Here is a 15,691-nt window from a genome sequence, read left to right as displayed (position 1 = left end):
GTACACATTTCTGGGGAATTATCTCAATTTCAGTTTAATTTGCTACTTCAGTTTATGCTAGGAAGCTCCCAGGGAATCTTTAATTTTCAGTGAGAACCCACTAAATTAAAATGAAAATGAAATAAGCTTGCATTGTCAGCACTGAGAATGGCAGTGTTTTCACGAATTTCTGTTTATACTTCACCAGAGCTGCTTGTGCAAATAAGGCACCAGTTGTTGGGTACTAGATCTGATAGTGTAGCTGAACACCCTTATGTTCTGTGTAATTGCACTGATGTTCTGCACCTCAGTGAAAAACTGATGAGGTTTTTCACTTGCAGGAGGTGCTCCATATGACCAGTGACACATTAGCTGCGACTTGCTGAGTTCTCTCAAATGTCACAGAACTTTCAGTAACATTTAAATTACACATAAATTCACCCCCACTGCTCTCTGTCTCCTGTGAGGGTGAAAGTACTGAAGGTTGGAGGATGTAAGAGAAATTGTTGTTTGTATATCCCTTGTAACTGTTTTCTGAGTATTCCAGTGTCCTTCAGTAGCTCTGTGAACCTGAAGCTCTTAGAAGGGGAGTAGATGGGATTGCGGTCTGAAGAGGACAGGGGGAAAGCAGGGTCAAGGAAAAAGAGGTAAACAGATTGCACTGAACATGTATATGCGTATCTTTAACCTTGTATACACTAGATGGGATTGGTGACATCCCCTCACCCCCTTCTCCTGGTGACAGTATCTGCTACAGTTCTGGTAGGAAGTTACCTGTATGGCTGCTGGGGGTAGTAAGATGAAGACTGTTTTGAAGGGGTGGACTGACTGCCCTGACTGTGGGCGTCACAGCTTTTATCATACGGATCTGAATCACAGCATACTACAGAGAAGGGCTGCTGTAGTGCCAGAAGTGAGGAAACCACCATCTACGCAGCACTCACCCCCCACACCTCTCCCATTCTGCTAGATCACAGGGACAAGGAGGAACAGTTTATAGAGAGAATTTATATATACTGAAGCCTTGATTCATTTCAGGGATTGTCTTCCTAAAAGAACACTGCGTCTGTTGTGAATGAGCTGACAGTATTTCATGGTATGCTACTGTTGTATTTTTGTACCTTACAGTGGGGAAGAAACAGTCTGCTCAGGTGCTGTTTGCCCAGGTCTCCTGTCCATTTCCAACCTTCTCCCGTATTTTATCTTGTGTTTTTTTTATACCTGTCTTTTTTAGATTTGCTTTTCTTAACCACTTTCCTGCTGCAGAATTCTGGATAAACTGGAGTCTTTTGTCATCCGTAGCAAAGATTGCTTGCATTGGAATATCCTAGTTCTGAGAAGAACATATGTACATAGATTTTTGAATGTACATCAATTCTTGATTCTGTCAGGAAGAAGAGAGTGTGATTTGCAGCAAGCTTTTAATTGTGCCGGTTTCTCAAGTGATAATTCTTCTTTTAAACCTGTGAACACTTATTTCAAAGGACCTTTTGAAAATTAAGACTTTACTGTGTCAGGGCAACCAGCTGTGGTGCAGAGCTGGATACAAGAAGGTGTTTAATAGGGAAGAACTTTCACGCACGGACTTCACAGGAAGGAGATTTAAAACTTCAGTTTTTATTAGCACCACATATAAAGCAAGTTCCATGACAACAAGCTGTACTTCCAAGCTGGTGAGTTATTTTGTTTAGGGAAAGTGAATTGGTAATTATATGACACATCAATTCATTCCATGTATTCTCTTGTGTTAGCATTTGCAAATCCATAATTCCTTCAGTTGTGCACAGGTCTGAGTTCACAATTTCTGTTCTTCCCTCTAAAGTAGGAGTATTTTCAACCATGAGGTTTTGAGACATCTCTGTTGTTAAGAGAATAAGTAGCATAGCTTAGCTGCTGACCAGGGGAATAGTCTAAGCACCTCTGGCTTCTAGGGGAAATATTCCTGTTTCTCTTTCCAACATATTTGTGTGTCTGGTTCCTGCAGCTGAGCTCGCAGTGTGAAGAATTTTCTCAAGTACCTGCGCTTGTAGCTCCATGCAGCCTCCCTATTCAACTAATACCAAGGTGACTTTCAAATTAAATTAATACAGGTGCAAAGAGAGTGGCTGTTGGTGGGGAGGGAGGAGGGCTGTGTGGTGCTCTGAGGATCAGAAAGAAGCTTTTAGTGACTGTGACTGTCATAAGCGATCTGGTAAAGTCTCACAGAGTGAGAGGAGGGGTTCTAAGAAAGCACTAGAAGCAGCACCATGGTGAAGTGCTCTTTTCCTGGAGTACTTGCAAATGCTTCATCATAATTGAGTTTGTAAACAGCTGTAACTCCCTTGGGGGGAGGGTCTAATTCCTTGAGCAATAAGAGCCTGAGAATGAGAAAAGTAAGAACTGACAACCCTTCCTGCCCTCCCCCCAGGCGGGTTTTTTGGGGTGGTTTTGTGTTTTGTTTGTTTGGTTTTTTTTTTTGGAAGTTTTCTCAGGCAGTCAGGCCATCACAGGACAAAATTTCTAGGCTGAGGCATTTTTAGCTCAATATTCTGTGTGCTTATTATCCAAGCTGAGATATCAGAATCAGTTAATTGCATCTACGGGTGACACAATAACACTGAACAAGTTTCAAAGGTAAATTGGGTTAAAGGAAAAAAAAAAATTCATCCCTGCAGCATTAGTTGCTGGAGAATGCTGAACAACTGGTGACAGTCCTGCTTGACAGCAGAGCTCATCTAGCCATCCACACGCTTGCCTCTGGGGACTGAGAAGAGCAGTTCAGATATAGGTACTATTTAGGTCCATAACTAGGCTGACATGAATTACTTGGTCATATCACTTACCTCTGCTATGTAGGGACAGTGGTCTCCTTAACTCAAAATCAAACTTGAACTTTATAAAGACATGTGAGGTATCTATCTTTGGGCACTTGAAGTTAGAAAATACAAATAATGTAATCCCCTCTGCATTTGGCAGATGGGACCTTGATTAACCACATACCCCTGAATGCAGAACAGATTTAAATGGTACAGTAGAGGTGGAAGGGATGGAGCAGCGATGAGATTAAGCTTTATATCCATGGAAAGGAATTTACAGAGAAGGGAAATGATGAGGTGCACCTGAATAGACTTTCACAAACCAGTTCCTGAAATACCTTTATTTCTATAGTAAGTAAGAATGCCTCACACCTGAAAGTCGTTACTGTGTTCATATGGAAAAATAAACACATAAACAATACACACTAACAGGCTGGGTTTTGGTTTTGTTTTTTGATGCTGTACTTTGTTTTATATAGATTTATATACAGTTATATTTTATTTTGTTGGCTGTGATTTGAATCATATTCTGTAACAGCAGTGCCAGGGGAGTGTTAGGGGAGGCTTATAGTGGGTAAGGACCCTATCGTTTTAAGTTATTCCCAGAAGTACAGGGAAGTCTCTGTGAAGCAACTCTGTAGCAACAAAACGTTCTGCCTAAACAATTTCTTCCTAAAAGATACTAGGGAGTTGTTTGAGAAACCAGTTTAACCCCTCAGCCATTTCTTCATTAAAAATCCATGCACTACAAGATGACTTCCAGGCCCTTTGTGTAGCTGTCTGACATGCACTGGTGGAGATCTGGTAGTGAATGCTTTCTGTCTGGCTGATGGAGGGAAGAGTGTAAACTAACCTGTTCTTCCAGGTCAACAAACCCCATTACTTCTGGTGAATAGAATAACATACAGTATGTCTATGGGGAAATGTTTTTACTGGGAGGAGGGAGAGAGAAGCACGGCCTAGGGTAAAATGACCTACATAGGCAGCTGCTGGGATTTCAGAAAAATAGCCTTTTCAAATTGCACTCACTGGGTGAGTTAATCATGAGTCATTATTTGTTTGTGATTTTTAACACATGGGAAGGTAAGAAACACAGGGTTCTGCATTTTGCATTTCTGATCCATTAAGACAGAAGTTTGGGTGAAGTTTCTTAGGTTACCCTTGAGTCTCTTCAAAAATTATCACCATGCAGACAGAAAGGGCTTTGTATTACTCAGCCAGTATAATCAGCTAAGCCTGATATACCCAGGTTGTGTTAAGCACGTCTGAGGAAAAATAGCAGGATGTCAGATGAAATGCTAGCCTAGTTGTTAATTAAAATAGAAACACCTCTCTCTGTGCCAACATGTAGACCAAAAAGCAAAGACAACTGAACTAGGATAGCTGTTGGGGGAAGGTACGCTGGGCTCGGGGCTTGGAAACAATGGGATCTTTAAAATCAATAGCGTACTCCACTGCCCAGGCTTAAGCTTTAGTGGAAAGACAAAATTAGGCTGTAGAGGTAATACAGCTGCTCTATGCCCGTTTATTTCTGTAAGAATCATTAAGCTAGCATTCCTGAAGTATAAGAACCAATGGTGAATACATCAAATTGAAAAGCAACATGTTAAAATCCGTATTAGAAATGGTTCTTTTAAATGTATACAGCATGATGAAATTGTGAAATCCACTGCTACAGTGTAAGACTGAAAGTTTCACACAGCCAGAAAGGGATTAAAGATAATGGTTAATGAGAGCATCCAATGGTACACTTAATGGGATGAACGAAAATCAAGTAATATGAATGTGCCTAGTGAATTGAGGGAGGTGTAAGAAACTTCCACCAAAGGTTGGGGTTATCCTTTATTAGGTTTCCTGCAACAACTTCTAAAATTTCTGGGTCTCCACTTTCAGGCTGCTTCTACCCTCACACTTTCAGTAATATGCCTGTGGTGGTGGTCAGAATGTGCCCAGTTTACAGGCAAATTAACTTGCAAAGCTGTTTGAACCCAGAGGGTGCAATAAATTGTATTGAAAAAGGCAGTGTTAGACATGACATCACACAAAAGATACCTGGCAAATCAGACCTGATCTGACATAGTAGGAACCTAGAGGTTCCATTTGAACACAGTCTGGTGTTAAATTTTCTCAGCTTTTTCTATGCACTTTCTGATTCTAAGCAGCTACCTCAGGAAGAGAGAAGTCTGAAGTTCAGAGCTTAAACCACGACACAAAATTATCAACAAGTTCTAAACTAAAGATAATTGCTTTCAGTCTAAGTATTTTCTTACACTGTAAACCTGATCTCCCAGTATTTTCTAAAACTGTTATCAACTACCACATCATTTCGGGTTGCCCTAAAGAGGAAACAGAAAGGAGTATAAATTTACCTGGGAATGGGTAAGCCACTTAAATACTTATTTTTTATTACTATTATTTAAGGACGGGTTGGCCAAATCAAAGGGAGGTAATGAGAAATTAGAAAAAAGCAATATGCTGTGTTTGTTTTTGTTTAATTGTGTTCACTGTGTGTGTGTGCACTTGCACACACATCTTTGGGTATGTATATACTCTATAGCTTGTAGTATAGTTGATTATAAAGAATACAAAAGACATTCTGTTGTAAACTTTAAATAACATTTAATAACTTTTAAAAAATAAAATGTATATTTTAAATTTTGTTCTTAATATGAATGCACAAAAATGTATCATTGTAGTTGCAGCGACCAAATGCAAAGAACTGAGGAGCCCTGCCCGCTGTGGTAAGAAACCGGTGACAATCTAGGAGAATTCACAACGGAATCCAAACAAAATTTCCCATGGCAAGTCCTGACTTGTTTCCTTCTGTGAATTGTCTAACTCAGTATGTATGAAGACATTCATGCTTCGCAAGAATCCTTGCAGACAAAGTTAATAAAGTTAATAAATGCCACAATCAACTGCTGGTTTCTGTTGCTTACCTTTGGTGCCACATTTATAGCACAAGAATGAAGCTAAGGGGTAAGTAAAAGGCTTCAGCTTTCTCCATGCCAACCACCTCCTGCCCTATCTGTGAATGGGGAAAGCGGCAGCCAGGAGCCACATATACCAAAAGATGTAAAAGATGTGAAAGGTTCATAAGTAGCTTGCGAGAAGTGCGGGCTTTGCATGGATTCAAGATAAAATATTTTTTGCAGCTTCTGTGCAGTTTCTTCCTCTCCACATTATAAATCATACAATGCTGCATTTAAGTGGTAATTATTAAATGGTAGAATAAACCTTCATGAGTTTAGATTATTTGAGGGAGAGGAACAAAGAAGTATTCATAGAACAGAAAATGGAGTGAATTTCAGTGATTGTGCACTCTTAAGATCTGGAGCTAAATAATTCATTTGTACAAGTGATAAGATTTGGCTGCTACCAACAGTTACCATAAAGGCAAATAAACCATATTCTACAAAATGTATATATGTATATGTATTACCATAATTGTGAAGGCAATGAGCCAGAAATATATTGGACTGAATCTAAAAGCTAAATTCTGATGTTGCTCAGTTCAGTAGGTCCAGCCATGCACACTGTGCCTTCGCATCTTGTCATTAAGCAGAAAGAGCAAGGAGTATTACTTAGGAGTGCTCTCCTTCAATGTCTTTGTTGCCTTTGGTTCTTTCATTTAAATGTATTGAGTCCTCCTTCACGTTTAAAGATAAGAAGTGAAAATAACATAAAACACTTTACTAAAAGTGGCAAGACACTAATGGAAGCAATTGGAATTACTTCGGTGTTGCTGTGCGTTACATACAGTATAAGCAGCCTTTTGAATGGGTATTTTGTATTAGAGGGTATTTAGTTATAATCAATCAGTTCAACATGAAGTTTTATGCATAATATGGAACTATCTTGTTTGGCTTTAAAAAAAGATTGTTGCTGTTACATATTCAAAAATGTTCTGACCTCATCAGCAAAGCAAAGCTACAATGCTTTTAAAAAGAAAAATACGGTAAATCTGAAGCTTGTTACGTGCAGTATGTTCCGAGGTTTGAAGTCGGATTGTGCTGTAAGCACCATAACATTTGTTTGGCCTGTGTGAAGACAGCTAATAACATCAAATATAGAAAATAGGCCAGTTCAAATTATAAACAAGTTGCAGTAGCATCTCAGTTGGCAGTGTCAGTTGGTAGTGTTTAAAAAACGAATTATTAGCAGCAGTGTGTGATCTGGGGTGTTTTTCTTTCTTTTCAGCAGTTAGTGCCGTATGTTTCTGCTGCAGCGACTGCAATTTACAAAGAGAGTGTTGCTTTTACTGCCTATAGATACGTGTTTTTGAAAACCAAGGTAGTATATTTTGTAAAGACGCCTGAACTGTGGAAAATGATCAGAGGGAACCACAAAGCGTGACTTGTCTTCAGTCTCTGGTTCTCATTTTGTTTCTTCTGTAGGTTTACCTGAAGCCTGGCAGTCTAAGAGCTCAGCACACATTATTGGGAGACTCACAGGATGAGGCGTTATGATCTCTCTCTTCCCTACACCACCATCAGGCAAATTGACGAGAGTTACCCTCTGTGGGAGCTCTGCTGAACAATGGTTTGCTCTTACCAACTGAGCCATCATCAACCTCCTGTCTCTGTTAATTTTTAATGGCAGGGATCACTACAAATAGACTTGTCTACCTGTTATCTTTCTTAAAAATCAATGTTTTATTAACACATTCATCACTCTGTTATGCTGTTTTGCAGTGGTGAAAACTGAGCTGTCAGCAGGAGCACCTGCGTGTACGAACTTTAAACTATGGCAAGAACTAATGCTGCATCTAACCTGGAATCGTGTCCATGCAGGTAAGAAAGGAACAGAGTGGGAGAGAGGGAAAGATCGAATTTACAGCATCTTTCAAAGAGCAGGCCTGTTGACAGGTCAGCCTGGGCTCAGAAAGCAGAGAGCATTGAGACTATGGTGGCTGTAACACCAAGAGTAGGTCTCCTGTGTTGGCGTACAGGGTGCCTGTGTGTGGCCTACTCAGTTTAACCTTTGTCTTGGACTGAGGTGCATTAATATTTCTCAAGGCTTGTGAACACGGCAGTAAAATCCTTTAGTGGTGGTGAGGTAGGTAGCTGTGATAGTGAGTGATTGTTAAGCCACATGTAACACACACAAGTAATGCATTACTTTCAGGATAGCCTGCACAGCTAAATGCCTGATGCTGCAGATAGGCACCATGCATAAAGGTGGAGGGTCACAATTTTGGAAGATACTTGCTGTTTCACAAACCAGACTCTCCAAAGCACTTTCCCACAAAACATGGAGTAGTTCATGCCTGAGGGTGAAAACACTGCAGGAAATCAGCAAAGAGGAAAAAAATACCCCAAAACCTAAGCAGTGAGAGTAGTATTTGTCAATGTTGAAGGTCCAGGAAAGATTTAGTTGCAGGTGTCATGGAGAATAGTCTGGGCCTTGGCAAGTTCAGCTTTACTGCTGGAAATTGCCTTTAAATCAAAGGAAGCAAAATGTCACTCACAGCTGAGGCCTGCAGTTGTAAGCACTAAAGACACAGGGTAACTTTGTTTTTCCTAAATTTGATGGGTGCTTCTAGTCTGTCACAGTACGAATGGCTGCACTGAGCTTCCTGGGAAAACAGGGCACCATGGTTGTCTCTCTGGTCTGTTGTCAGTGGCCAAGAGGTCCTCAAAGGCTGGCTGTGAGTGGGCCAGTTGCATTCCTCTGTTTGCCTGTTCCCTGCTGTGTTCTTTCCCTGGGTGCTTAGCATCTCCCTGTCAAATGTGCATTATCTGGGGTTGCCTGCTGATGGGGAGTTATGTGTTTGAACAACAGGAAACATCTGATTCTTAACCTCATCACTACAAGGTGTGCACATAAGGGTACTACATAAATTACTTCAGTTACCAATGGGTGGGGAAATTGGACAATTGGTGGCTGTTTCCTGGCTAAGGAAAGTTATGATTTCAATTTCTGCAAGTTCCGGAAAGTATGGGGTAAATTCTAGCCAACAGTCAGGCAGAGGGAGATGGGTCTGAAAAACAGAACTGAGAGGTGACCCCAGTTCCAACAGAGACTGATGTGTCTTGGCCATTGCAAGCATGCAGCCGAGGGGGGGAAAAAATCCTAAGCATAAAAACATCTGGAGTTTTAATAACTCTCAAAAATGAGCAATGTCCAAAAAGATTTTTCTTCAGCAAGGCAAACTCCATCATACCTGCAGATGATGATATCCCAAAGTAAATTAAAGAAATGGTGACATTCAGGGAAAGAACAGCTGACAGCTTTGTATGGATCTTCAGGTGTGGAAATGAGTGATATTTTTTGGCAGACTAACTTGCAACAGGGATGATAAAAAATAAAACCATAGTAGAATGACAGAGCCCACTCACAAGTTGTTTACTGAAATGAAGATACAGCTGAAAGTAATTACTTGTTTCCCAGAGGTATAAGTGATAGTGCCTCCTACAAGAAATAATAGTCGGTTATTTCAGTTGGAATGTAAAATTGGATAGAAAGGTTTCCTCTTTCTGAGGTTAGATGCTGGGTATTTTTACCTCCTTTCAGAACATATATATATATATATATGAATGTAATATATATTACATATACAGTCAACCATCTATATGCCACTGGCAATTAAGAAGTGAGACAATGTCCAATATTGTTTTCCCTTAACAGCCAGATCTCACTGTACAGATTCTGATTAAAAGCCCAACTCTGCAGCACAAAAGATTAAAAATACTCCTTTAAAATAACACATTTCTGAAGATGATCTTCTCCTGGCTACAAAATCATCTTGAGACACTTGGAGGCAGGGCTGCTTGATCTTGACATTTTAGCTGTATGCAAACTGTAGTAAAATTACAATTGCATTCTGTACTAGCTACTCTGTACCTTCTTGCTGAAGAACACTCATTTTCTATGCCCTTTCTTCCAGACCATGCGATGTGGGAAAGCAACCTGGCACGTTTCACAGGGGTTGCCTTACTGCGATCTTCCTACCATGGGTTTGCAGATCAGACCCTCATAAGCAGCCTCCTTTGCCTTGCCATAGGCCATGGAAAAGAAACCATTGCTCATGGGAGTTTTCTTCTGTTTAAAGACAAGGCTCCTTCTTACCTGCACCAGTTCAAGTACTGACTTTTTCTTTTCTTCCTCCTTCAGTGAAGTGGGATGATTCACAAAATCTTCAGAAAGATAGCATTATACACAGTTTATAGTACAAAGAGGGGGAAAAAAAAAAGGTCAGATGGATGAGCATAAAGGAGATTTCTCCTGTGTCCTTTGGAGGAGGAGCAGAAAGAGTGGAAACGGTATCTATGCACAGTAGGTGTCTGCCTTGACTACCTGACAATACATGGTCATTGCAAAGGTGAGTCCGAGAATCTAAGAGAAAAAAAAAAACCACAATTGTTTTTCAGTAAGCAAAAACCCCACCACTATTTATTGAAATGAAAAAAAAAAAAGGACAGACAAATGTGCCTACACTGGCTTTGTTCACACACAGGCAGACACACCACATAATGCTTTTCCTACTGGTTCATGTCCTTTGTTCTATTCCTAGTTTCTGTCTGCCTTTTGTCGTTACCTGTATTGCTGGTTTACAGAACGAACAATGAAAGCATGGAGAGCTGATTTCTCCATGAAAAGCAACCTCCAGTTACTGGGAAGAGAGGTATATTGAAAAGAACTGTTTGGATGACTTCCCCTCAAAATTATTTTATAATAGCAACCCACAGCTGTGGGGCTGTGTGGTTATCTCTGTAGGTATTGCTTTGAAAGACAATGACATTCATCCCTGACCCAAAGGATGCTGTGGTTTACTGTACTGTACTTTTCCACATGTATGTGTGCATAGGTCTCTATGGGGAAATCACTGGAGACTCCATGCATTAATCATAACCATCAATGCCTCATCAACAATGTATGTGTCTTTTTCTACTAAGCCTATTTGAGAGAAGCAGCAGGGAAGTAGTAGTTCTTCTCCCAGCCCAAATGCTGACCTGCTGTGCCACCTCTGGTAGATTACTTCATCAGAAAGGGATGTGGAAGAGTGTCATATATTCCTTCCAGTTGAAGTATTTATGTGAATGTACTAAGTAGTTTTTACTATTCTTTTGCAACCCCACTATAAAAAATTGTCATTGAAATAAAGGTTTGACAGGGAGACATTTTTTCTATTAATTGTATTTTAAGCATTTAATTTGACCACTTCAGATTTAGTCTTTGTATAAATTGTAGTACCTCTTAATGAGTATTTTGAAAGAGTACATGAATAACACACATACTACTTTATAAATAAAGAAATGGTAATAAAGCTGTTACCACCTTCACTTCCCTTTCTTCCACAGTGAAATGAGACTGCTAGGCTTTAGAGTGCTGTTTTATAGTAACCACGTGCCTTTTGAGGGTATTCCCTGAATATTGCCTTCTGCTTCCTAGCAAAGGAACAGCTTCAATGACAGCTGCATAATAAAACCTTGGTGGCTGAATTTGTTTTATGAGTTCGAGCATTCATGACTGAAGAAGATTCTTCCGTCATGTGTGCTGTATGTCCTCCAGGTTGTCACTGGGTATAATTCTAACTGTTAACATGAAAAACAAAAGCTGTCACATGCTTGGGGCCAGAACATCAGTGTAACAGCAACAATAGAGGGAGCCCAATTCATTTTAGATGACAGTGCATCAAAACTTTTGTCATCAATTAGATTTGATCACATAGTGAAAAGACAGGCTAAAAATCTTTAGTGTTCTAAGGTGTTTTCTCTGTACTTCCCAGCATTTAGTAGGAATATTAATTAGCATTTTAAAATTATTTGAAGTGTTTTCTCCCATGCAAACTAGCAATGGCTTTCTGTCAGAATTCTGCATTCTCTTAAATTAACCTAAATATAATCAAGGTCAATGCGAAGGCTGACATAGGCTGCTGGGCTTTTAATGTATCTTTTAAAGACTCCTTAAATGCTGGATAGATGCTCAATAGCTGTTTCTTAAAGTATGGTAATAACAACAGTCTTACATTGTCTCTCTGCCATATGATCTTGTTGTGCTTATCTATTTTCCTAGGCATATCTGCTTACTATACTGGAAAACAAAACTCAAAACTACTGAATTTGAGCCTATGAGGAGTCAGGCATTTGCATTAATAAGTTCTAGCCAATATATGACACATGAAAGAGTAAAATATATGCCATTTTGCTCATCTGACATTATTGGGAAGAAGTGGCATTTGATCCCAGGCTCTCCCTTGTTGCTGCTAGTGATATACCACACAAAATTATACACACACAAGCCCCCCATGTTCATCTGGAATTACAGGATGTTAATTAGCTTAGCAATGCCATCCTTCCTTTCTGCTTACGCATTGAGTGTGAGGGAGGCAGAGCTGGAAACTAAAGCTCCGTCTTCACCGCATTCAGGAATGGGACCTTGGGCACATAAATGTAAGGCTGATATACAGCCTGAGCTCCAGCCCAGCTTTCACCTGTGTACCCTCAGGCTAAGGTTTGTGCCACTGGGGCTGCACTATGTCCGCAACCATGGCAAGCTGGTGTAAAGAAGCAGGTATGTAAGAGTAAGAGACAAGGTACTACACTGACTCGTAACTGATTCTTCTCTGAGCAAAGTTATGCTGGAAATAACTGCAGGTCAAAAATCTGATGGGCAAGGCTATGCCCATCTTGCCTACCCCATTTCCCTGCAATTAATAGAAATGGAAGATGTTTCTATTGGCAAGATTGAGTAATAGTACCAACATCCCAGCTTGTAACTCACCCTAGGACTGAGAATGGGGTTGAAGACTTAAGTCTATTTTCAGGCTCTCTTAAAGGTAGATATTTAGCCTAAGTGGGATGGTCCCCTGTGGAGAATTACTGGACAAATACAGATACCCTAAAAGGCAATTCACCCTACTCTGACTACACTTCTGTCTTTGGAGGGCAGGGACTATCTCTCCACTGAATCTAGCCTAAGCCTTAGATAAACCACTTGGTAAAGTGTCTGCTTTTTGTAAGTTCCTTATAAACCAGAAAATGTGTGCAGTATTCCTAGTTCTGTACTTTGTGCACAGTATTTTAACTACATTAAAACATAAAAGACCTAAATCTTGCAGAGTTTTACAGTAGTATCATGCAAAATTTGGAATTACTAAATCAGGCTTGGGCAGAGTATATCTGGATCTATAGTTAGTTAGTTACAGTTAACTAGGATTTGAAATCTGACTGATATTAAACTGTACCTGCACCATAGCTGTGCACAATCCAAAGATTCCCACTGCTAGTAAGTTTTCCTGGAGCCATATTTTCACTGTTTCGTAGCATGGCTGGAAAAAAACAAAACACAAAAGAATATTGTATTAGCCATAAATGCACAGTTCTACTCCCCTGGGAATACAGCCAGGAAAGAGCCAGATCAGACTAAGCTGCTAGGTAGGTCCGGGTTATCATTTTGGTGTTGGAGCAACTACCATGTATTTCTGGGTTGAAGCTTGGATATGGAGTACTCATTCTAATGACATAAAAAAGTGCACCTCTAAAATGCCGCATGAGCACTGCTCTGTATAAATTAGGCCAGTAATTAAAAAAAAAACCCAACCAAACAACCAAGCAGTGGATTTGAGCCCACTTTGCCATCTAAAAACCAACCATAAGCAGCAGAACTTCAGAGTGAGCCTTTCAGTTCCTTCATGCTTCAGAAAAACAGAATTTTCTTACACTATACAGATATGTGTGTATAATCAAGTGAGAGCTGCTCAGCAGCTACTCCTGCTGCACACAGGCCCATTTTGTACAATTTCCTATAATTTCAAATTGCAGTATGGGCTCTCATCGAATATTTTCTTCCTGCTTTAAATTCTGCAGTAACTGTAACCTCATGTTCCTGGCCCAGTTTTGGGGAGGGTTGACTTGATCCAAGTGAAACCTTTCCTTAAATAATGTGTAAAGAACAAATAATATCTGTAAGACAACCTTGTATAAAAATTGTGCCCTCTGTCTTGTAAATGTACATGGCCAAGAATCATTCAGCCTTAAGTTAGTGGCTTTACCATATGTACATGCTAAAGGAAAACTTATTAGTGCTCCCCAGAACACATGGTGCTGACCTGCACCTATCATCTTCATACCTTCATACCCCAAATAAAATAGAAGAATTTTTAAGTTCTTAAATTCAAAATTTAACCTAGAGCTATTTAAGAGGTAGAAGGGAGCCCTGTTTGGTTGGAAGTCATCCTGTGCAAGTGAAAATCCATGTATATGAAATCTCTAGAAACTGGCCAAGAAAGTTTTACTCATTGTCTTCACAAACCTTTAGAACCAGCAGAACTTCCTTATAATTCCACTTCATCAGATGGCCTTACTCCACACCCCTCCCAGGTAATTGCACTACATGTAATTAGCACAAAGAATTGCTGAGCTAATTTCAGAGAATTTAGGCTCTGACTATCATCTGCTATAGAAGAATTTTGCTGAAGATTGTACAGAAATTATCCCATGGAGTATTGAATTTGATTACAGGCAAGTGCAGAAACTCCCTGTAAAAAAGAGTGCTGCTGGCAATTCAGCGGCACAATTCCCACCTGCCTGCTGTGCAGTGGAAGCCCCTGAACTGGGGCTCCTGGCAGGAGGAGAGCACTGCGATGTCACAGAGTCCTCTTGCCTCTCTACTGCCTGGGCCATGGTAAGCTGTGGCTGCAGCTCCAGGGCTTGTGCTCTGCATGCGTGGATGAGCCATTTGCCTTTATCTCTGCCTGATTCCAGTAGATGGGACATTAAAAAGGACAATCCTGTAATTTAGTAGCTAGATCTACTAGACTGTGCTTGTGATCAGTGTTGGAAGGTACAAGTCTGTGATGTGAAACAACAGCTTAGAGCCTACTGAAAGGAAAGCCTGTGAAAATAATTAAATTAGTAGTTTCATTGGAGGTCAAAAGCCGCAGCTCAACATAAGCCTTCTGAAAGTACCTGATTAAAGATGAGGAAGGGTACATCATACCTTACCCTCTGTTTAGCCCTGCAAATGCCCAGGGGCCTGCCCTTTACCTGGGTTGCAAGGCAGCTGCTGAGCTGCTGCTGGAGAGTTACTCACCGCTTTCCACCAGGTCCCTGGGGAGTGGAGCCCACAGTTCTCACTGAATTCTAAGCAGCAGGAGTCCGGCACCCGGGTTGTGTTGTACACTTCAAACCAGTCAGTGTAGTTGGAGACTCCACAGCATCTGAACTGGAAAAAAGAACCAAGACAATACTGTAAATGTGATCTGGAGTTGGATGTTCAGTGTGTTTTGATTGCACCAGCAGAGGCTTGAAATTTCATAGAAATATTTATTTCCTCGGCTTTACCTAAATAGACCCTTTTCCCCCACTCTTTTATTATGTTCAGATACAGTCTTGCATGTAGCTAACATTGATACAAGAAGCAAAGGTGCCTATTTGCAATGGCAGGACACTGCGAGCTGGAACGGGACAACCCCAGCCAAGTACTGAGGTTAAGAGTTGATGTGGCTGAGCAGGATTCTAATGATCGTTTGCAGCTTGTTGTCAGCAAAAAAATTATTTAAGGTACAGATACAGCACTCAGGAGATTAAGATACTGGGATCTCTGTGGCACACACTTCTGAAATCTTGATTGAACTTAACAAGACAAATTCTCTAAACTGTTAATTACTGATCACCTTGGAAAGGCTCAATCAGTAGAAGATGTAGTTCCTCCTCTTTTTGGTGAAGTTCCTTAATGCCACCATCTGATGCTGCTAAATAGTGGTGCTTTAAGTGTCTGCTTTAAGTGTCTGCATATGATGATGGTGTGCAATGACTATGTTACTGCTAAATCAGAAGGTTGGTTTGACTTTGGTAGCAGGATGCAAGATCTGGGGAATGGCTTTGCAACCATCTTCCCCCTCAGGGAGCTGGTATATTCCTGTGATACAAAATAAGCTAAGACTCGTTACCATATAGATGTATACACCATCT

The 15,691-nt window shown here is 40.4% G+C and overlaps 2 protein-coding genes across 14 annotated transcripts in view; one reads left to right on the top strand and one right to left on the bottom strand.

The window, feature by feature from the left end:
• Positions 1-11,043, top strand: part of CHID1 (chitinase domain containing 1) — a 146,960-nt gene extending 135,917 nt beyond the window's left edge. For all 3 annotated transcript variants that reach the window (XM_065682681.1, XM_065682679.1, XM_065682680.1), the window contains exons 14-17: positions 1,371-1,652; positions 1,964-2,043; positions 5,471-7,567; positions 9,664-11,043. The gene's annotated coding sequence lies outside the window, so the exon portion shown is untranslated. The remainder of the gene's footprint in view (positions 1-1,370; positions 1,653-1,963; positions 2,044-5,470; positions 7,568-9,663) is intronic.
• TSPAN4 (tetraspanin 4) overlaps positions 1,577-15,691 on the bottom strand; it is a 470,914-nt gene continuing 456,799 nt past the window's right edge. For 10 of the 11 annotated variants that reach the window (XM_065682689.1, XM_065682693.1, XM_065682684.1 and 7 more), the window contains 3 exons: positions 14,811-14,942; positions 12,964-13,047; positions 1,577-10,112 (listed from right to left, as the gene is read on the bottom strand). In XM_065682689.1, the coding sequence (XP_065538761.1) occupies positions 10,044-10,112; positions 12,964-13,047; positions 14,811-14,942 (285 nt within the window). In that variant the 3' untranslated portion in view covers positions 1,577-10,043. The remainder of the gene's footprint in view (positions 10,113-12,963; positions 13,048-14,810; positions 14,943-15,691) is intronic. The other variant, XR_010613489.1, reaches the window with a different exon arrangement.

Source organism: Lathamus discolor, chromosome 6 (genome assembly GCF_037157495.1).
Source record: "Lathamus discolor isolate bLatDis1 chromosome 6, bLatDis1.hap1, whole genome shotgun sequence".
Lineage (NCBI taxonomy): Eukaryota > Metazoa > Chordata > Aves > Psittaciformes > Psittacidae > Lathamus > Lathamus discolor.
The sequence above is the reverse complement of the archived record's forward strand: the minus strand, read 5'-3'. Positions and strand labels throughout refer to the sequence as shown.